This window comes from Danio aesculapii, chromosome 3 (assembly GCF_903798145.1).
Source record: "Danio aesculapii chromosome 3, fDanAes4.1, whole genome shotgun sequence".
NCBI classification, from domain to species: domain Eukaryota; kingdom Metazoa; phylum Chordata; class Actinopteri; order Cypriniformes; family Danionidae; genus Danio; species Danio aesculapii.
In genome coordinates, this window is record NC_079437.1 from 58625991 (window position 1) to 58649458 (window position 23468).

Genomic DNA, 23468 nt, shown 5'->3' on the forward strand with positions numbered 1-23468 from the left:
TTTGCAAACCCACCTAAAGTTACAAACAATGGCGCCCACGAGAGCGATCATGTGGTGAATGTTGATCCGCCAGCCGAGATCAATCGAGTGTTTTCAGAGAGAGTGCTGAAAGACTTGGTGGATCGGCTGTTACGTAATGGCCCGGATCTCGACATGTTGCATTCACTGCGTGTTCAGCGCAAATGGCTGCTAAAAGTAAAATATCTGTTGCTCATTCGCAGGAAGACGATGAAGGCTCTTATGTTGAGCCCAATGAGCCTTGCATCCAAAAATAGAGCAAGGGTGTTTCTCTGCGGACACCTCTTTGACTCACACGCTGAAACGCACGATTTGGTTATGCGCGCCTGTCAATCAATATTGGTGGGTGGGGGACCGCTCTCCTATGTCAAGTTGCGGTCAGTCTCAAAATTGCTACCACTGGTCCAACATTTTTATGTTGTTAAATTGAACAAAAAAAAAAAGGACTGGGTGTGTTTTCATATATATATATATATATATATATATATATATATATATATATATATGACAGTCTATACACTCTATATCTAAAACATGTCTGTCCAACAGCTTGAAAACTAGATTTTTCACCATAGGTGCCCTTTAATGTGAACAAATACTGTAATAAAAGTGTTGTTCGATGTTTGTTCAAGTTACTAAATGCATTAACTAACACAAACTTATTGTAAAGTGTTACCTTATTACTATATTAAATATTTATTTTTTTAATCGATGATTGGACATTTGTTATGTGCCCCAATGCAGTAGTATATATTCAATGATATTTAAATGTAAGAGCTCATCCCATTGCTAAAGTTAGCTTAACTCAATACACTTCCCAATCAGTGACATATATGAATTGTTAAGATAACGGGCAACACACACCAATTTTAGTGAGCCTGAAAAACTGCCATTTAGTCTACAATCTGCTGCTAACTGGTGAGTGAACTTGGTGTGTGTTTGTGTGTGTGTCTTATTAAACGTGACACAGAGTCACTGAAGAGCCTGCATGTGCTGTAAATCCAGCATAAAGTGTGTCAGTGAATATGGTGTTGAATGTGTGTAAGTGTGTGAGTTCATGTGTGGCTGAGACACTGTAAAAGGACAGAGAGCCGATGGACTCATCCACAAACACTCCTACTGTCTTGCTGGAGTCTGAAGGAACAGAGATGGATATAGGATTATTATCGTGCCAGACAGTGAATGAGTGATCACTGCACTCAAGACTCCAGGACTTCTTATTCTGCCCAAACCAACAGGGGTGAACTCCTCCTTTCCTCTTGATGCTTTTATAGGACACTGCTATATAAACATGTCCGCTCCATTGAGCCTCCCAGTAACACTGGCCAGTCAGACTCTCTTTACACAGAACCTGATCATTCCAGTTATCAAATCTGTCTGGATGATCAGGATAAGACTGACTCTCTCCCACACCAGTCACCTTTCTGTTCCCCTCAGACAAAACGAGGGCGTTATTTACTGTGTTTGGATCCAGTGTGAGTTCACAGGCGTCTGAACACAAGAACACACACATTACAGCATTTATAAAAACTGAACTACAAGCATCTGTTTTTGTAGACTTACATCTCTGTGGTCCTCCATTTTCCACACTAGAAAACACAAAGACACATGTTTGTTTTACTATTTTAGTAATGATATTGCACAGACCTTGCATTTTTTTTATATCTAGTTAATATCAGGCCCAGTTTACACCTGGTATTATGATGCATTTTGGTCCACTGACTGGATCATCAGACAACAAGGCAGACATATTGTAAAAATATTTAAAGATACTTTAAAGAGAAACTTAAAGTTAGTGAATTTATATGTTAAACTACAATCCCACATCAGAAAAAGTTGGGACAGTATGGAAAAATCCGGTAACAAAAAAAAGAAAGTAGTGAATTCTAAATTTACTTTGACTGGTATTTCATTGCAGACAATACAACAAACATTATTTAATGTGTACCACAGGATTTCTATTGCTTTTATTTAAAATAAACTCTCATTTCATTGTTGGTTCTTGTAACACACTTTAAAAAGGTTGGCACAGTAAAGCATTTACCACTTTGTAAAGTTGCCATTCCTTTTCACAACACTTAAAAGACGTTTAGGGACTGAAAACACCAAGTGATGAAGTGTTTCAGGTGTAGTTTTGTCCCATTCTTCCTGCAAACAAGTCTTAAGCTGGTCAGCAGTACTTGGTCTTCATTGTTGCATTTTGCACTTCAAAATGCACCACAGGTTCTCTATTGGAGACAGGTCGGGACTGCAAGCAGGCCAGTCAAGTACCTGTATCCTCTTCCTCCGCCGTCAGTACTTTGTAATGTGTGCAGAATGTGTTTTAGCATTGACTTGTTAAAATATGCATGGGTTGTCCTTGGAAAAGAAGACAGCATATTGTGCTCCAAAATCTCCATGTACTTTTTAGCATTAATGGTGTATCACAGAAGTGCAGGTTACCTTTGCCAAGGGCACTGACACAACCCAATACCATGACAGACCCTGGCTTTTGGACTTGTTGCTGGTAATCATCATTTACTTCTTTGGTCTGGAGCACACAGTGTCCATTTCTCCCCCAAAAATACCTGTAATACTGATTCATCTGATCACAGTAGACATTTCCACTGTGTGATGGTCCATCCCAGAGTCAAGAGAAGTCGACAGTGCTTCTGGACACTGTTAACATATGGCTTCCTTTTGGCACTGCACAGTTTACACTGGCATTTGTTGATGTAACCATGTATTGCGGTACTTGACAAAGGTTTCCCAAAGTAGTCCTGAGCCCATGTGGTGATGTTGCTCATAGATGATTGATGATTCTTGATGCAGTGCTGCCTGAGGGATCGGAGATCAGGGTAGTTCAGTTTAGGCTTGCGCCCATGTCCTTTATGCACTGAAATTCCTCCAGATTCCTTGAATCTTTTAATGATGTTCTGCACTGTTGAAGGTGAAATATGAACATTTCTTCCTATCTTTCTTTGAGAAACATTGGTTTTAAACACTTAAATCATTTCCTCACGTGTTTGTTGGCAAACTGGTGATCATCAGCCCAACTTTGCTCATAAAGGACTAGACCTTTCTTGGATGCTGATTTTGACCAAAATCATAATTACAATCACCTGTCGACATCACCTGTATCAAATCACATCATTATTTAACCAATTTACCTGATTACTATCCCTAAACTGCTGCTGTCACAACTTTTTCTGAAATGCGTTGCAAGCACCAAATTAGCAATATGTGATTGTTTTGAAAAAATAAATAAATAAAAACCACGAGGAACACTTAAAATAATGTTTGTTGTATCGTCTGCAATGAAACACAAGTCAAAGTAAATTTAGAAATCACTTTTTTTAATTAGCATTTTCCAAACTGTCCCAACTTTTTCTGATTTTGGGTTGTTATTCACATGCAGGATGATGATACTCACCCAGAGCTCACAGCAGCTCCATCACTTAACTCAGCAGGAAAAGACATTGGTACTCTTCACAGACCAGAACTGAATCCTGGAGATGATACTCTCTGAGGGTCGACAGAAAACTCCTGGTCTCTTTGCAATTATTTAATTTAAAAAAGTCTTCTCCTTCTGTTCATCCTAGATGACAAACATGATATTTGGAAAAACAGAACATTCAGTGATTTTTGACACAACCGAGTGCTCACCATTCAGGTGACTTTGGTGGAGCTTGTGAATGTTTGAAAGAACAGTGATGTTAGAAGAATGACACGCATTATGATATCTAACTAGGGGTTTCAAGTGATCTTCGTTGTACTTTACTTTTTTGGAGTAGTGATGGGAGAGGCAATGCTTTTGAAACATCAAAACAATTGAATCATTTGCTTACAAAATGATTCCCCATTTCGAAGCTTTCGAAAATACCACCATCTGCTGGTCAAAACCTTGTAAATGCAACAAAACTCTGGCAAAACATGCTGTTTTCAAACATATTGCGAACTACAAATTGACTGCATAAGCTATAAATGCACTTAATTTATCGTCTAATATAATGAAATATTAAGTGGCTGCATAATGTGCTCTTTTATACTTTTCCAAGGTCTTTAAATAATTGGTTCCATGCTGGGCTAAACATTTAAAACAGGCTATTAACTAATAATATTTCTTTTCATTTTACAAATGCCTCACTAGAACATCTACAAACTCCTAAAACTGATCCAAGATCAGGTAAAATCGTTGAAACCTGTTCACCATGAACTGATGTGAGAGACCAAGGCGAATAAAGTTGTTTTTTAACAGTTATTTGGTGCACAAAAGTGATCTTGGAGCTTCGTATGATTATAGTTGAACCACTGAAGTTTCATCGACTGTTTTGACAATGTTTTGGCTCCTTTTCTGAACCTTTAAACGTTGGACTGATGCTGTATATGGAGAGTGAGACAACTTTCATCTGAAAATACTTAATTAGCATTCTGAATATAAATTCAGGTCTAAGGGTACTGGAATGACATGAGGGAGAATAATTAACGATGGATTTTTTAATTTTTGCATGAACTAACCCTTTTAAATGAGTGTTTTTCTCCCAACAGTTTGCTTTATTTGCTCCATATATAGAGCTTTAAGGCTCTCTAGTGGCCACTGTCCAGAACTGCCATATTAAAATATTTATTTTCAACAGAAGACACTTAACAACTCATCTCATCATGTACTTGAGCGTTGTTTTGTATTTGTGGGAAAAATGTGAAGGATGTGCTTATTTCTGTTGCTAAAATTACTGTCAAAATTATAAGAAGCAAACAAAACAATTCATAACTAAAACATCTCCCAGGAACATTTTTATCAGTAGGAGAAAGGAGAGCTTTTTGGTTAAACTACATTAAAGAATATCTGTAATGAATGAAAGCAATTGTGATATTATTCTGCTCAAAGATCTGCTCAAAGTTTAAACTTAAATTTTTCAATCAATTTAAAATGCATGACATTTTTCTGAAATGTCCTCAAGCTCTTTCGTGCATCTTTCAGTAAAAGGTCAATCTACAGAAACTTCCACTTTTGTTACGGCAAAATATCTAAAAATTAATTTTTAAAACATTTAATCTTAGACCATATTAATCAATTAGCTTTTGACTTAATGAAAACACATTCATGACAGCTTAATTTATTTTGTACATTTAATTAAAGATCACGTGTACCTTTTTTATCACTTTTTTATTAACTTTTTTTGGCAATATTTAAAGGTTTTTTACAAAATACTATTTCTTCATTGTATTCAGCACATGTAGTTAGAGTTAGAGAAAACTAATTATGGTATTATAATATATAATAATAATTAATAACAAAAAAAGATTAGGTTTTATTTGTTTTAATCAGGTTTATTAAAAATATTTTATGATGTTAGTTCATTACTGCAGCCATATATTTGCTAGAATAATGTATATATATATATATATATATATATATATATATATATATATATATATATATATATATATATATATATATATATATATATATCATGATATAAAACATTTAGGTAATGTTGCAATCCTTTAAATCTTAAATCCTGAGTGTTGCAGAATTTGCTGAATCTAATATAATTATCTTTTAAATTATTACATATCTTGACACTTTTTAATTAATGTGATGGGGAAAAACAGAAACACAATGAATCGATCACAAAATGCATTTTACAAAATGGCTGCTGCAAGTTATCTGTTGACAATATGGTATCCTCCCTTATTTACAATTCCTTTACAATAAATGAGGTCACACCAGTGAGGCCAACTAAAAGCTTTATATGAAATCATGTGATAGGCCTAAATATGACAAATTTCTGAAAACTAAAAAAGATGACAGTGGAGTTACAATTGGCTTTCTTCATAGACATTCAGGTAATATGAAGAAAAAAGCCAAGTTATGTCGAAAGAGTGATTTTATTTTAAAATGTAGGCCTGTGTTAAACGGTAACAGTGAGACAACTCCAGAGGACACCTATAGGCCTACTTTCAAAGTATTTTTATAATACTTATTTGACATTTTCTTTTTTTATGTCATTTATATATGTTTAATTGTTATTAAATCAATACATTGTTGTATTTTAAATGGTAGAGAATTTTTTTTTAACTTCAAAATACGAGCAGTTGGAATTTTATGTAATTAAAAAACAATTATTGCCCCGTTGATTGCAAAAAATTGTGTAATTATCCAAATAACATGTCGTTTCATTTAAAAATATAATGAAATTTTTAACCTAGAGTTTTTCAAGTGTAGGCCAGCGTCTATGTTAAGTGCAGAATGACCCAGGGTTTCTATTCTGCGCCACACATTAGTTTAACCATAAAGATTCTGTCAGGAGATACAATCAACGTTCACGAGTTTAAGTTCGACGTAAAACTCGTCAATTAAAGCCGATATTCTGATATTAGGAAACATTTTAGTGAACTTACCGCAGCAAGTGAAGAGTGTCAATTTAAATCGGTGTATCTGCTACAATCACTTTGGCTTTCTGTCAAAGGGAGCACCACGACGGACAGGTAAGCTACGCTGAAAACAGCCCGCCCAAACTGAACGTGATGACGTTGCATTACGTGCACGTACTAGCTTCTGCACATGGCTTCTGCACACCGCGTAGAGAAGAAAAAAACTTTACTGTTTTATAAAGAACTAAAGATTACTGTTGTACTTTTCAACATAGAACTCATTGAAATGTCATTAAAACTGTCCAATTTGCGTTCTATTTTCATAATTTTTTATTAATAAGATCCTTCTTGTTTGTAATTATAAGAATTAAATTATTTATACTCTTCTTTTTTGTATTTTGTTTCTGTTTTATTTATTATAATTATTTACCTTCGATCACCCTGACATTATATTGTTTGTCTATTGTCATGTATCTATTGTTTAAAGCATAAAAAATAAAATAAAATGAAAAAGTAAACTGTGTAGAGAAAATGCCAATAATAAATAAATAATGAAATATGAGTTAGCAATCTTTGAGGAAAAAATCTAAACAAACATTTTTTTTTCTTCTTCTGGTAAATACCTTTTAATAAAATGTATATAGCATATACTTACCATCAACATTACACAATCAAGGTTTTGGATAGTTGTGTATTGTGTTTACAATTTGAGGCGAATGTGTGCTTCTGAGGTGTGTGTGTGTGTGTGTGTGATATTTTGAATGCAGCGCTTTATTTTGCAGAGGCATTTTGTGTGTAAAGCTTTCAATTTGGGGGCGACACGGTGTCTCAGTGGTGTCTTAGCACTGTCGCCTCACAGTAAGAAAGTTGCTGGTTCAATACCCGGCTTGGTCAGATGGCATTTCTATGTGGAGTTTGCATGTTCTCCCGCATTTTGGTGTGGGTTTCCTCCGGGTGCTCCGTTTTCCCCCACAGTCCAAACACATGCGCTATAGGTGAATTGACTAAACTAAAATGGCCGTAGTGTATGAGTGTGAATGCAAGAGTGTATGGGTGTTTCCCAGTACTGGATTGCAGCTGGAAGGGCATCCGTTGTGTAAAATGTATGCTGGAATAGTTGGCGGTTCATTCCGCTGTGGCGACCCCTGATGAATAAAGGGACTAAGCTGAAAGAAAATGAATAAATGAAATTGGCCTTAGTGTATGAGTGTGTGTGTGTGTGTGTGTGTGTGAATGAGTGTGGTGTTTTCCAATGCTGGGTTGTGGCTGGAAGAGCATCTGCTGCGTAAAGCATATGCTGGAATAGTTGGCAGTTCATTCCGCTGTGGCGACCCCTGATGAATAAAGGGACTAAGCTGAAAAAAAATGAATAAGTGAAATTGGCCTGAGTGTATGAGTGTGTGTGTGTGTGTGTGTGTGTGTGAATGAGTGTGGTGTTTTCCAATGCTGGGTTGTGGCTGGAAGAGCATCTGCTGCATAAAGCATATGCCGGAATAGTTGGCGGTTCATTCCGCTGTGGCGACCCCTGATGAATAAAGGGACTAAGCTGAAAGAAAATGAATAAATGAAATTGGCCTTAGTGTATGAGTGTGTGTGTGTGTGTGTGTGTGAATGAGTGTGGTGTTTTCCAATGCTGGGTTGTGGCTGGATGAGCATCTGCTGCGTAAAGCATATGCCGGAATAGTTGGCGGTTCATTCCACTGTGGCGACCCCTGATGAATAAAGGGACTAAGCTGAAAGAAAATGAATAAATGAAATTGGCCTTAGTGTATGAGTGTGTGTGTGTGTGTGAATGAGTGTGGTGTTTTCCAGTACTGGGTTGCAGATGGAAGGGCATCCGCTGTTTAAAACATATGCTGGAATAGTTGGCAGTTCATTCTGCTGTGGCAACCCCTGATGAATAAAGGGATTAAGCTGAAAGAAAATGAATAAATGAAATTGGCTTTAGTGTATGAGTGTGTGTGTGTGTGTGTGTGTGCGTGTGCGTGTGCGTGTGTGTGTGTGTGTGTGTGCGTGTGTGTGTGTGTGTGTGTGTGAATGAGTGTGATGTTTTCCAATGCTGGGTTGTAGCGGGAAGGGCATCTGCTGTGTAAAGCATATGCCGGAATAGTTGGCGATTCATTCCGCTGTGGCGACCTCTGAAATAGAGACTACGCCGAAGGAAAATGAATGAATGAGTTCTTCAATTTGTGTAGTTTTGAAAAAAAAAAAAATAATATGCAAAAACTAATAAAAACAGCATTGTGTAACTCAGATCAAGTGTTGAGTTTAAAGAGTAGATATAATAAAGCAAGGAAGGAGCAGCAGCACAAGGTAGCAACAGAAAGCAAGTGTGTAAACAAGTGAGTGACTGTGTGTGCATGTGGTGTTGGATTTGTGTATGTGGAGTGCGAGTGTGTGGTGCGAAGTGTGTGTCTGTGCATGTGTGTTTGTTGGTGTGTGTATGTGTACGCGTTGTGTTTATGTGTGCTTGCAAGTCTGTTTGGCCTGTGTGTCTGTGTAACTGTACGTGTGTGCACAGGGTGTGTCTTTATGTGGATGAAGCATGAGTGTGTGCGTGTGTTCTTCTTGTTTTTGCGTGTATATTTAATGGGACGCAGGGAAACTGAAGAATTTGGGGAAACAATAAATCCAGCGTATAGTGTGTCAGTGAATGTGGTGTGGAACGTGTGTAAGCGTTTGAGTTTGTGTGTGTCAGAGACGCTGTAGAAGGACAGAGAGCCGCTCGACTCGTCTACAAACACTCCTACTGTCCTGCTGGAGTCTGGACTAAGAGAGATGACTTTGGCTTTATCATTGTGCCAGACCGTAAATGAGTGATTAGAGCATCTCAGACTCCAGGACTTATTATTGTGTCCAAACCAACAGTCATAACTCCATCCTTTCCTCTTGATTCCTTTATAACACACTGATATTTCAGCATATGGTCCGCTCCATTGAGCCTCCCAGTAACAGCGTCCAGTCAGACTCTCTTTACTCACAACCTGAAGATACCCATCAAATCTGTCTGGATGATCAGGATAAGACTGTCTCCGTCTCACACTCGTCACCTTTTTGTTCCCCTCAGACAGAACAAGTAGAGTGTTTGCTGTGTTTGGATCCAGTGTGAGGTCACAGGCGTCTGAACACAAGAACACACACATTACAACATTTACAACAACTAAACTACAAACACTTCAGCCATGGCCAAACATTTTGAGAATGACAAAACTATTCATTTTTACAAATTCTGCAGTTACTAATAGTATACCAAGTATTACAAATAATATATCAAAGTATAATTACAAGCATGGGCGGCACAGTGGCTCAGTGGTTAGCACTGTCGCCTCACAGCAAGAAGGTTGCTGGGTTGAGTCCTAACTGGACCTATTGTCATTTCTGTGTGGAGTTTGCATGTTCTCCCTGTGTTGGCGTGGGTTTCCTCCGGGTGCTCTGGTTTCCCTCACAGTCCAAACCCATGCACTATAAGTGAATTGGATGAACTAAATTGACCGTAGTGTATATGAGTGTGTGAATGAGAGAGTGTATGGGTGTTTCCCGGTACTGGGGAAATATATATTTCTTGCTCGTTCAAACGACTTATTTAAAATGAGCTGAAACAACACAATTCTGGAGATTTCATTGGGCCAACTTAATTTTTTTATGTTCAATCCACATAAATTTGTTAAAAGTGTTAACTTAATCAATTTGTGTTGAGACAACATGAATGAATTGTGTGGAACCCTGCATTTTTTACAGCATAGTGTATGAGTGTGTGAATGAGACTGTATGGGTGTTTCCCGGTACGGGGTTGCAGCTGGAAGGCCATCCGCTGTGCAAAACATATGCTGGACTAGTTGACGGTTCATTCCGCTGTGGTGACCCCTGATAAATAAGAGACTAAACCAAAGGAAAATTATTTTATACTATTTATATCATATGATTCTGCCATTCGAGCATAATCTGTTCTTGGAGTTTGTCCGGATTCGTGAGGATTGACCATAAGACAGACCTCCCAACCTGGCCGAACTATTTAGTGGTAAGTAGTCTGAAAAGATGACGAGCGGGTTAGTTGCCTCCATTTCCAGAACATTAAATCTCATTCGCTGTGCATCAGGGAGCCAGGCATGCAGGAGACTACCAGAGTGGTGATGAAAAGTTTAGGGTTTGGTAGTGGGGACTGTTTTTAGGCACTGTGCAACTCATTGCACATACTGCATACATCAACAAAGCTCCTTGATTATTACGCTGGAATGAAAGTATAGCTACCGTGCATTCACACCGCCGCTGACGAGACCATCAAAGTATTCATTGATTTTCAACAGGAGCCAGTGGGGAGCTCCGTGGAAAGTGGAGAATTGAAATCAGGTCAATTTTATGGTAATGAGCTATGACATAGTTCGGCGGCAGCCTATCAGAATGTACAAGTCCACCGCTTAAGAGGGTTACCAGACAGGGGTGGACTGGCACAGTATTTTTGCTGAACAGTTGCTGAAACTCATAGCGATTGGTGAATTAAGAGCGAGGGGTTGGGAGGGGTGGGGTTCTAGGCGATTGGGAAGTGAAGAGGGGGGGGGGTAGCGGTCAGATTGGGTGTGATCGGTAAGTGAGGAGTGGGGGATAGGGTGAATCGGTACGTGGCAGGGTGGGGGTTAGGGATCAGTAAGTGAAGAATGAGGGGAGAGTGCAAATGGTAAGTGAAAAGCAGGGGGTGAGATATGGGTGAGAAGGGGCAGGCGTGTTTCACAGTGGCAGGCCAGATTGACCATCAGGTGACCGGGTGCTCCCTATGGCCAGTCTGCCCCTGATTCCAGAGAACATAGTCCAATAAACTTTGGTTCCGACCACAATAGTTACCAAGCAAAACGAAGCACAGAGGTTGATTATTCCTATAGCGGGTTTCCTAGTTTGTAATGTAGGATGCGCACAAATTAACGTTAACCTGAAGACCAAGGCAAGAATATCTTTTATAAACAGCATGTTGAAATTAAACTAGCACTTCCACGTGAACACAAAAGCCTCACTAAGCAAATGACTTTTAATTGGTTTATTTTAGAGCAGTGACTCTCTCGCCAGTGGTGCTGTGAAAGCAAAGTGTCGCTGTCAAAATAAGACCGGGAGAAGTTACTCTCGGAGAACGTTTTGTACTATTAAGGGCTTGTTTCTAAGGCAAAATAGTAAGTGAGCCAAGTCCCAAAGTGGAATTCTTCCAAAATGAAGCATCCTGAGACCCTTCATGCGGGAATTCAAAATCTAAATTTTAACTAGAGTCCCACACATGAATGTTCTCAGGATGCTTCAATGTTGGCAAGACACAGGACTGATGGTAGGACTCACTATTTGTTCTCCAGACACCAGGCCATCCTGCAAAAGTCTTGGCTTCACTGTGAAAATAGACGCACATACACTTGCCTGCTGCCATTCCTCAGCCTCAATCCCGCAGCTGATTCAACATTCACTCTGTGTAACATTCTTTAAATACATTTTTTATGTGTGCCATTCTTAAAACTTCTAGACATTGAATTATGTGAACTTACATTTTTGTAGTTTTGATGCAACCCTGGGCTCTTCTCCACAATTCACACTAGACAACACACACACACACACACGTTAGATTTTCTTATTTTACAGAGACATCCTCTACTTTAAAAATGCTATATTATATCTGTTATCCAAATCCAACACATAAAACACTTTAATTTATGAGCTGTTTCAAAGAGTGAGAGTGATTCATTTGTTTATCTGACTAATAGCGGACAGATTTGCGCTGAATTAGCAGTACTGATTTCTTGTTTTTATTCAAAGCTGAAATAGAGTAGTTAGATCAATTATAACGTGACACAGAGTTTGATTAAACCTTCAAATTCTTTTGATTTTATAACAAATTTGCAAGGACAAAGGTAATTTCGGCAACATTTATTGCTGCCCCCACTTAAATGTTCAATGAATTAGAAGATAGCAGACCAGCATTCAATCCACATCAAATCAACAGTGGAGAGGTTGGAACTGTACATTGAATTTTCACCCAAAACAATTAAACAATTAAGTATTGATGAAACAGATGCATCTTCAGATTTTTCTTGAAAATGCCCAGAGACAGAGAGTTTGATAAGTCATTCCAGCAGGATGAAACATTAAAAGTGAACGTTTCAAACAAGAAAAACATGAAGACACAACTAAATAATGAAACTGATTCTGTGTTGTGTATAAACAAACTGTTGCATTAGCAACATGCATTTATCCACACAATTGTACTGAAAATGAACAAAGAAATAACCCGCCCAGAATCAGCAGAACTATCACCAAGACATGTGTCTTTTTTCGTTTTTGCCACCATGGCTATGGGACTGCAAGCTTCAGCATTTATGTGCACCTGGGCTACCTCACCACTTAACACGAATGGCTTAACACTAGTCAACTGTGCCTGGGCTTCCTCACCACCCAGTTTACTGATAATGAATTAGACCGTGTGTGCATGGGCTACCTCCTCGAATGGCTTCACATTAGTGAATTAGACCGTGTGTGCATGGGCTACCTCGCCGAATGGCTTAACATTAATAAATTAGACTGTGTGTGCATGAGCTACCTCGCCGAATGGCTTAACATTAGTGAACTAGACTATGTGTGCCTGGGCTACCTTACCACCCAGTTTATTGATAGTGAACTAGACTGTGTGTGCATGGGCTACCTTGCCTAATGGCTTAACATTAGTGAACTAGACTATGTGTGCCTGGGCTACCTCACTGAATAGCTTAACACTAGTGAACTAGACTATGTGTGCCTGGGCTACCTCACTGAATAGCTTAACACTAGTGAACTAGACTATGTGTGCCTGGGCTACCTCACTGAATAGCTTAACACTAGTGAACTAGACTATGTGTGCCTGGGCTACCTCGCTGAATGGCTTAACACTAGTGAACCACACTATGTGTGCCTGGGCTACCTCACAGAATAGCTTAACGCTAGTGAACTAGACTATGTGTGCCTGGGCTACCTCACTGAATGGCTTAACACTAGTGAACTACACTATGTGTGCCTGGGCTACCTCACTGAATGGCTTAACACTAGTGAACTACACTATGTGTGCCTGGGCTACCTCACTGAATGGCTTAACACTAGTGAACTAGACTATGTGTGCCTGGGCTACCTCACTGAATGGCTTAACACTAGTGAACTAGACTATGTGTGCCTGGGCTACCTCACTGAATGGCTTAACACTAGTGAACTAGACTATGTGTGCCTGGGCCACCTCACTGAATGGCTTAACACTAGTGAACTAGATTATGTGTGCCTGGGCTACCTCACTGAATGGCTTAACGCTAGTGAACTAGACTATGTGTGCCTGGGCTAACTCACAGAATGGCTTAATACTAGTGAACTAGACTATGTGTGCCTGGGCTACCTCACTGAATGGCTTAACACTAGTGAACTAGACTATGTGTGCCTGGGCCACCTCACTGAATGGCTTAACACTAGTGAACTACACTATGTGTGCCTGGGCCACCTCACTGAATAGCTTAACGCTAGTGAACTAGACTATGTGTGCCTGGGCTACCTCACTGAATGGCTTAACACTAGTGAACTACACTATGTGTGCCTGGGCTACCTCACTGAATAGCTTAACACTAGTGAACTAGACTATGTGTGCCTGGGCTACCTCGCTGAATGGCTTAACACTAGTGAACCACACTATGTGTGCCTGGGCTACCTCACTGAATGGCTTAACACTAGTGAACTAGACTATGTGTGCCTGGGCCACCTCACTGAATGGCTTAACACTAGTGAACTACACTATGTGTGCCTGGGCCACCTCACTGAATAGCTTAACACTAGTGAACTAGACTATGTGTGCCTGGGCTACCACACTGAATGGCTTAACACTTGTGAACTAGACAATGTGTGCCTGGGCTACCTCGCTGAATGGCTTAACACTAGTGAACTAGACTATGTGTGCCTGGGCTACCTCACTGAATAGCTTAACACTAGTGAACTAGACTATGTGTGCCTGGGCTACCACACTGAATGGCTTAACACTTGTGAACTAGACAATGTGTGCCTGGGCTACCTCGCTGAATGGCTTAACACTAGTGAACCACACTATGTGTGCCTGGGCTACCTCACTGAATAGCTTAACGCTAGTGAACTAGACTATGTGTGCCTGGGCTACCTCACTGAATGGCTTAACACTAGTGAACTACACTATGTGTGCCTGGGCTACCTCACAGAATGGCTTAACACTTGTGAACTAGATAATGTGAACCTGTGCTAACTTGCTGACCGGCTTAGCATTAAAACTGCACACTATGTGTCCTTGATATAAAATATCACAAAGCAAGCAGACAGAAAGAAATAATGGACTATGAATATAGCCCAGAGACAGAAACTGAACCAGAGAATGAGGAACCTAAACATTGACAGCGATTATTTAAAGTTGTTCAATGATCTGAGATGAATGGATCCTGAATCCTGACTCACTTCACAAACACACGACACTCCGTCATTAAAATAACTGATAAAAAATAATCAAAATAATTAGTTTAAAAATCTTGAACGATATTAAAGATATGTCGTAGTTCCGGAAACGTCCTACTTCTCTGTTTATCCGTCTGATATTATGGTGGGTTTCTTTGACCGCCCCCTGTCGTTTTAAAGAATATCACAACGGCGAACACGTCAAGTATAAAAGCCTCGTCCGTTTCATGAGGTGACGTGCAGTCTGCAGAGGTGCGTGATGCAACGCCAGGCAAAAGTAGAAATCAGGCTTTAATGCCATCCTACTTTAAACATTACTTGGACTTTAAAAAGGGGGAGTAGACCAAAAGAAACGATGTTTACAAAAAACCCTGCTCTTGATCAGGTTAGGTTCACAGAAGTTACCAAGGAAACTGAGTCCCAGTGTAAGTTACCTTCCCTTTTAAGGATTGACTTTCCCTGCTTTCTTGAGTTTTTTCATGCCTAATATTCTGAAACAGAAAACCCAGAGTTTCCCTAATATCAGGGTTAACATACTCATTTTTTTTTTAATTTAACCTATTTCCCTAAATGGACCTCAGCAGTGGTGTAGTCCTAAAAAAATAGGTGGTGTACTATTATCCACCCAATCCAAATTTTAAAAGTAGGCAAAGAAACGACGAAAGTCAATGTATCTTTGATTCATTTGATTTATATATATATATATATATATATATATATATATATATATATATATATATATATATATATATACACACACACACACACACACATGTATATATATATATATATATATATATATATATATATATATATATATATATATATATATACACACACACACACTGTACAGCTGTGGTTTGCTGACTAACTAAAAAACGAGTCAAATTTAAAATTTACCAAATTTTAAGGGGGCTGAGGCGGTCATTTAGTAGTGTACAGGTAATCGCAAAAGTGTTAGGGGGGCTGAATGGAAATATAGGAGGGCTAAAGCAACGCCGATGCTGTTTTACAATTTTACTTGAACGTTTCAGCAAGACATTCAGACATTCGGCTGATTTGTTGTGATCTTCGAAAAACTCAAATACTCAATGTACAAAAATTAGGGAAGTCTAATCACCAAAACAAGTGAGAATACGGAGAGTATGATCCTCAGAATCCTCAGTCGTAATACCCAAACAGCTCGTGGAAAAAAGTAGGCATACTGAGTATACGAGCGTATAGCAAGGACTACACCACTGGACCTCAGGTAGAACATGGCAATTGTTTGCTAGTCACCCTATAAACACATGTATCCTAGGCCCAAACACTACATAAAATGGCCACCAGATGCTCTTACAACAAAGAAGGCCATCAAAATAAAAGTCCTTCATTCACACATCCCCCGCAAACGAATTTTCCCTCAAATGTTACACACATAAACAAATGTCAGCATTATAAATACACAAAATCATATGTAAATGCATAATTATAGCAAATAAATATGAAAGTGGCCTAAAACTACTTAAAGTACACAAACTCAAGGTCACAGAAAAAGTATGAAATCAGTAAACAATAATAAACAAATAAATTAACTAAAACACTTACAGTACAGAAACGTTTCTCTTATGTTTGTCATATTTTATATTAAAATATTTTATATTATATTATATTTATATTATATTATTATATTCTAAATTATGTTTATTATATTTATAACTTTTATTTTAGTGGCCATGCAGGTCTTCACGGCGTAAACATTATTAGTAGAAATTATTTAAAGAAATCAATACCAGTGAATAAATCATTAGGTTAAAAAAATGACATCCAACTTCTTGCTACTCACCCAGAGTCAGACCTCACAAGATATCCATCACTGAATTCTGGAGGCAAAGGCATGGAGTTGCTACTCCCTATAGACACACAGTCCAATCCTGGAGATGCAGCTCTCTGAGTGTCAACAGCAGCCATTTTTAATCTCTTACTGTAAAAAAATCATCAAATAACTACAAATTGTTTGTTTTTTTCAATAATTTTAATATAAAGAATATAAACACGCTATCTCTTTGGAAAAATACTATTAATAGTGGAGTAAATTTACAGTAGAAGTGATAACAATGAACTCTCAGAGGAAAAATAGTAAATAAATAATTACATTGAAAATACAAGAATCATTTAATAATCAAAAATCAAGGTAAAGCATTCAATTAATCGAGGTTTTGATTTAGGTCATATTGTCCAGCCCTACTTCCAACATCACAACACTCACCCAGAGACAGACCTCACAGCTCCATCAGTGAATTCAGGAGGCAAAGCCATGGAGTTATTCATAGACACACAGATCAATCCTGGAGATGCTGCTCTCTGAGTGCCAAAAGCAGCCAGTTTTAATCTCTTACTGTAAAAAAAATCATCAAATAACCGCAAATAGTTTGTTTTTTTCAATTATTATAATATCATAAAGAATATAAACACGCTATCTCTTTGGAAAAATGCTATTAATAGTGGAGTAAATTTACAGTAGAAGTGATAACAATGAACTCTCAGAGGAAAAATAGTAAACAAATAATTACATTGAAAATACAATAATCATTTAATAATCAAAAATCAAGGTAAAGCGTTCAATTAATCGAGGTTTTGATTTTAGGTCATATTGTCCAGCCCTGCTTCCAACATCACAACACTCACCCAGAGTCAGACCTCACAGCTCCATCAGTGAATTCAGGAGGCAAAGCCATGGAGTTATTACTCTTCATAGAGACACAGATCAATCCTGGAGATGCTGCTCTCTGAGGGTCAACTGGAGTCTCTTTCAATCTCGTACTGTAAAAGCTAACAACAATTGCTCGTGGTAAAACATCAATACGGCTGAGAAAAAAATGATAATACATAAAACAATTCAACCCTTGTGCGCTGTTCAACAAGACACAAGACTTTTGTTTTTTAAAGCACTTCCCCAAAATATGCGTCAAAATAATATTCGTCACCAAAACTCAATCCATTTGCTGAAACACTAAAAGTTACAGCCAAATTAAAACTCAAAATCACTCCAGATTGGATGAAAACATCCCCAACAGCAGACAAGGGTTAAACCAGGGGTGGGCAAACTTGGTCAACCCAGGCTCATTCCGAGAACGTAGTCCCGGGGACGTTTCTGGAGACCGCGAAATACGTCCCGGGAGGTACGTATTTGTGCAGTTTTTGTTTTCGCGAGTCCGCGAGAGGCCGCTGTGCGCGCTTTTTCCCGCGCCGTTCTCGCGTAAACCCGCTGGAGGCCGCTGTCGAACGACCTTCCGCCCGTCTGCCTGTCTTCACGACGGAATGATTGACCGTGCGACCGGCCAATCGGCTGACCCGCCCTCCTCCGTCCCCAAACCCAACCAACGACGGTTCACAAAAGCCGTCCAGAAAAAGAAAAGCCCTCGTCCGGTTTTTACCACGTTTTCGGATTTTGACCGCATTCTCACCCTGTGACGAACTTGTTCGCTTCATTTTTTGGATTTTGTTTTTGTTTTCTTACCTGATTCCTGGAACCGCTCTTCCCCGGACTCGAACCCGCTCGTCGTCGTCGTCGTGGTCAGCCCCTCTCTGCGCCTCGAGTACACGAAGAGCTAACCGGACAAACTGGTTGCAGCGGGAAAGCCCTCCACACGGAGGCGAGCGGCCGGCTGGCCGGCCGGCGAGCGCCGAAGGGAAACGGCGTCACACCGCCCCGCAGCGTTCGCTTAAAAAATGAAATGCAGCCGCACGTACCCCCGGCTACGTATTTCGCGGTCTCCAGAAACGTCCCCGGGACTACGTTCTCAGAATGAGCCTGGGTTGAACTTGGTCCTGGAGGGCCAGTGTCCTGCACAGTTTAGCTCCAACCCTGATTAAACACACCTGCCTATAGATAATTAGTGATCTTGGAGACACTGATTAGCATGTTCAGGTGTGTTTGATTAGAGTTGAAGCTAAACTATGCAGGACACCGGCCCTCCAGGACCGAGTTTGCCCACCCCTGGTTTAAACGAATAGCTGTCAATTTCATGATACTCACGCAGAATCAGAGCTCACAGCACGTCCATCACTAAATTCAGGAGGCAAAGGCATGGAGCTGCCCTCCACAGACACACGGATCCATCCTGGAGATGATTCTCTCTTAGGGTCAACAGGAGCCCCTTTCAGTCTTATACTGCAAAAACTAACAAGTGCTAATGGTAAAACACTACTGCACATGACAAGGGCTCAACACACTAACCCCTTTAATAGACAACAGGCCTGTAGCTAGTCTGGTGAAAGGAGTGGTTCCTTTTGATCGCAAAGTGGACCTTTTTGCAGTGATTCATTCATTTTCTTAATAGTTTTGTTAACTCCACACAGGAACGCCAACTGACCCAGCCGAGTCTCGAACCAGCGACCTTCTTGCTGTGAGGCGACAGCACTACCTACTGCGCCACCACTTGAAAAATTCAATAAAATATAGTTATATATCTCAAAATTTCACGATACTCACCCAGAGTCAGAGCTCACAGCACGTCCCTCACTGAATTCAGGAGGCAAAGGCATGGAGTTGTTATTTTCCACCAACACACAGTTCAATCCTGGAGATGATGCTCTCTGATGGCCAACAGGAGCTTCCTCCAGCTTTCTCTTGTCATGCGCACTCATTTCCCAGTCTGTATTAAGCGTCACTCTCTCCTCAAACATTTAATTTAGACCATCTTCTGCTTCTTTTCTTCTCAGATGAGAGATTTCAGGGCTGTAAGTGTGAATGAGAATATTTAAGTCATCATGAAATCAGATGTACTCTTCTTATATTTATACGTACAGTTAAAGTCAAAATGCTGAACAATCAGGTGAGGGCTTTTCTTTTTCTGGATTGCTTTTGAAAACTGTCGGTTGGGTTAAGGGAAGTGGGAGGGTGGGTTAGTCGATCAGTAAGTTATTCAGTCAGTCAGTCGACAGTGGCCTCTAGTGGATTTATGAGTAAATAGCAGACACGATCTAATAAAGCATATACAGCGGCCTCAGGTGGATTTATGAGTGAATAGCAGACGCGAATGGCACTCGCGAGAGAAATTTGAGATCTGATAAAGCATACACAGCGGCCTCTGGTGGATTTATGAGTGAATAGCAGACACGAATTTAAAGTAAATGAGAAGTGAAAAAGTGTAGGAGCGAGCCTAAATGCATGTCTACTCCATCCCTCCTCCGCCGGACGTCTCTGAAACATACATATTCAGTGTCTTGTACTCAGATACCTCACTAAATGCAGTGATGTCTAACCTAACTATAGCTTTTAAATGGCTGTGCTAATAGTCTACAGTGCTGTCTTGAGCATTTTTAGGAGGTGTCACCAAAATCTGACTGTTTTGCATTGGAAATAAATATACAGAGTAAACTGACATAATGAAAACATGACAGAGCCATCTGACTATCTTGTTCATAAACAATGGAGTCAGGACTTTCATCTTATTGACACTTTCATTGACATCAATACTTGCTTATGAGGAATGAGCTCTCCATTTTGAGTAAGCGACGCGCTTTTGCAGGTTATCAACTCGGTTTTGCAGTTTGTACTGATTGTTTTGAGATATGCATTAACTGTTGTGCAAATGTACACAGTGTTGTGAGAAATGCACCAAGGTGACTGAGAAAAACTGTAATAAAGGGACTAAGCCGAAAAGAAAATGACTGAATGAATGAATAAATGTTCTTGAAAAATTCTGTAAAATATAATTAAATAAAAAAAGTGTTTCCATCATAGATTATGTGCAGTTTTACTCATCAATAAAAGGTTTATCGTACTTAGTTATGTGCACACGTTTTTGCACAAATCCAAATGCACATAAAAACAGGGGGATGGAAACAGCTTGAGTGTGACACGAGGATATCCTCATTGTACATCGTCAAAAAAACACCGACTCACTGTGGTCAAAAGACCCGATTAAACAAGTCAAAACGAAAACTGAAGCCTAACAGCAAACCCACTTTAAAGGAGGCTACTCAAAACGAGCATTCACAGGGGACACTGAACTACTAGATACATCTCATCATAAAAATACTTTACAATTCTGCCTGGAAAAAATGCATTTTACTTAATTGGAAATCATCTCACCCTCCATCTGCAAAACATTGGATCAACGAACTTATTTCCTCATGCAGCCCAGAGAAAATACTGTTCAGTGTCAGAGGATCACCAGGGATTCAGAAAAAATCTGGGGACCTTTTCTGGTGTATCTACCTTACATTTCTTAGATGCATGCTTTAGGGCAGTGTTTCCCAACCCTGCTGGAGGCACACCAACAGTACATATTTTGGAGGTCTCCCTTTTCTGACTCATTAACTTCAGGTGTTGGAGTCTCTTCTGATGTTATGATAAGATGATTCAGGTGTGTTTGATTAGGGAGAGGTTGAAAATGTGTACTGTTGGTGTGCCTTCAGGAACAGGGTTGGGAAACACTGCTTTAGGGTATGTGTATGTATATATGTGTGTGTATATATACTGTGTGTGTATATATATATATATATATATATATATATATATATATATATATATATATATAAATATGTGTGTGTGTATGTGTTTTTGTGGCATATCAGGACACAAATCTGTATAATGACATAGGTATGACACAGGTATTACTAAAAGGAGGTGAAAAATGAGGACATTGGTGACGTCCTCATTTCTCAAAAAGCTTATAAATCCCACAAGATGAGTTTAATGAGAGAGTAAAGCTGCACACAGTCTACTGTGATGGTTGGGTTTAGGGGTAGGGTGGGGGTGAGGGCAATACAACATACGGTTTGGACCGTATAAAATGAATGGAAACCTATGTAATGTACTCACTTTTCACAAAAACAAACGTGTGTGTGTGTGTGTGTGTTTTATTTTTTTTATTATTTATTTATTTATTTTATTCTATTATTTTTTATTTTATTATTATTTATTTATATTTTATCTCTCTGATTTTTTTGTCTTTGCTTTTAAAGGGAAAAGAAAAGAAAAAAAATGTCCAAAATGTTTGTACAATATGCTTTGTTTCACATATATTTGAAAAAATAAATAAATAAATGAGTATTAACAGATTTTTTTACAGTGTGCATTAATAAACAACCCCAATTTGATGGTGATTTTTTTTAAAGGAACTTTGTCATACAATCACAAAAGATGCATTTAGCAGACATGCAATCTCGCTAAAGACAAAAGCGTAATGAATGTACACTGTAAATAAAATATCTGTTAATTAACAGTTTCCCTATTTGATCCCACTTTATTTTGATGGTCCGTTTGTTAAATTTAAGCTACATTGCATCTACATGCCAACTAATTCTCATTAGATCATAAGCAGAGTGTTAGGTTGGAGTTGGGGTTAGTGTAAGTTGACATGTACTTGTAAAGTTTCTTATAGTCAGTTAAATATCTGTTAAAGGAGCAGTATTAATAGATATTAAGCAGACAGTCTACTAATACTCAAATGGACCATCAAAATAAAGCGTTACCCCTTATTTTCCTTGTTTTCCATTTATTTATGGCTGTGAATTGCATCATGGGACCTTGATCTCTGCTCTGTCAACTTTTCGTGTTGAAAATTCAACTCTACATTTCAACAAAGAGACTTTTATTGCTATTTGAGTAGTTTGAAATGATTTACAGAAATTATAAATGATATTTAAATAAATACATTTGTAAAATAGCACAAAATATACAGGCAGTTATTACTGTAACACGGGGAGTGACACAGATAACTGAATTTAGGATCCACTTGCAGGTTTATTCGAAGTCAGGCAAGCAGTGGTCAACACAGGTGCAAACAGATGTATAAAGGCAGTCAAGAATCGTAGTATAAACACAGGCGAGAGGTCAAAAGGCAGGCGGCGAACAGGGACAAAAGTAGAAACAAGACTATGGTCAAAACACAGGAAAACAAGACTAGGAGAAACGCGTTGTATTGTCACTTCACAGAAAACAAGACTCAGCAAGGGAAGTGTGTGTGTGTGCTGTTTAAATAGTGTGTGTAATCAGTCTTTGATAATCCTCAGGTGGCGCAAGTGTAATCAGTCAAAATGAGGAAGCATGTGTTTGTGAACGGAGTGCATGTATGAAAATGTAGTCCATAAATGGCGGATTTGTAGTCCATAGGCTATTGTGAAAGAGATCTAGCGATCTATGAAGTTACGATCGCTGGTGATCGTGACAATTACAAGGTTTGTGTAGCATAATAAACAACACCAACCAAGACTTTAGATCACTTTAAACTACTACAGATTTAACTTTTTTTAACTTTTCAAGGTTAAAAATGGTTGGAAGAAAGATCAATGTCCCATAATGCAATTCAAACACATAAATATACAGGGGAAAATAAAAACACGAATCACAAAATATGAAAAACTGCTAATTTGCGGATGTTTTTACAGTGCATTATTGCAAAGATGCATTTAGCAGACAAGCATTTTGCAAACATCTATGCATTTTAAAACACACATCAGTCACTAAAGACAATTAGTGTAATGAACGTATACAAATTTCCAAAATTAGGTCACACAATGACTCATGAAGCCACAATGTGGTCAAAGGCCTATATCCGGTTGGTTGGAATCAGTTAGTGCAGGTTTACTTAAGGTTCAGTGTTGCTGTTACACTGCAAAGAATGCTTTTCTCACTTGCATTTTTTTTGTGT

The 23468-nt window shown here is 38.9% G+C and overlaps 2 protein-coding genes across 2 annotated transcripts; both read right to left on the reverse strand.

Annotated features, from left to right (window-relative positions):
- Positions 1-530: 530 nt before the first annotated feature.
- On the reverse strand, positions 531-6481 carry LOC130221741 (stonustoxin subunit beta-like). Its single transcript, XM_056454329.1, has 4 exons — positions 6403-6481; positions 3431-3595; positions 1582-1607; positions 531-1509 (listed from the first exon to the last, which is right to left on the reverse strand). The coding sequence occupies exons 2-4, from the start codon at positions 3475-3477 to the stop codon at positions 974-976; spliced, it is 609 nt and encodes a 202-aa protein (XP_056310304.1). The 5' UTR covers positions 3478-3595; positions 6403-6481; the 3' UTR covers positions 531-973.
- Positions 6482-7766: 1285 nt separating this feature from the next.
- On the reverse strand, positions 7767-17199 carry LOC130221736 (stonustoxin subunit beta-like). Its single transcript, XM_056454323.1, has 4 exons — positions 17075-17199; positions 16652-16789; positions 11892-11938; positions 7767-9496 (listed from the first exon to the last, which is right to left on the reverse strand). The coding sequence occupies exons 1-4, from the start codon at positions 17134-17136 to the stop codon at positions 8631-8633; spliced, it is 1113 nt and encodes a 370-aa protein (XP_056310298.1). The 5' UTR covers positions 17137-17199; the 3' UTR covers positions 7767-8630.
- Positions 17200-23468: the final 6269 nt, after the last annotated feature.

Bases quoted from the DNA above. Each gene is read 5' to 3' on its own strand.
- LOC130221741 (XM_056454329.1), bottom strand. From the start codon at position 3,477: ATGTCTTTTCCTGCTGAGTTAAGTGATGGAGCTGCTGTGAGCTCTGG. The intron at 1,608-3,430 runs GTGAGTATCATC...TGTGTTTTCTAG, and splicing joins GGAGCTGCTGTGAGCTCTGG to TGTGGAAAATGGAGGACCAC. The intron at 1,510-1,581 runs GTAAGTCTACAA...TCTTGTGTTCAG, and splicing joins AAATGGAGGACCACAGAGAT to ACGCCTGTGAACTCACACTG.
- LOC130221736 (XM_056454323.1), bottom strand. From the start codon at position 17,136: ATGAATAACTCCATGGCTTTGCCTCCTGAATTCACTGATGGAGCTGTG. The intron at 11,939-16,651 runs GTGAGTAGCAAG...TGTGTTGTCTAG, and splicing joins CTTGTGAGGTCTGACTCTGG to TGTGAATTGTGGAGAAGAGC. The intron at 9,497-11,891 runs GTAAGTTCACAT...TCTTGTGTTCAG, and splicing joins TGCATCAAAACTACAAAAAT to ACGCCTGTGACCTCACACTG.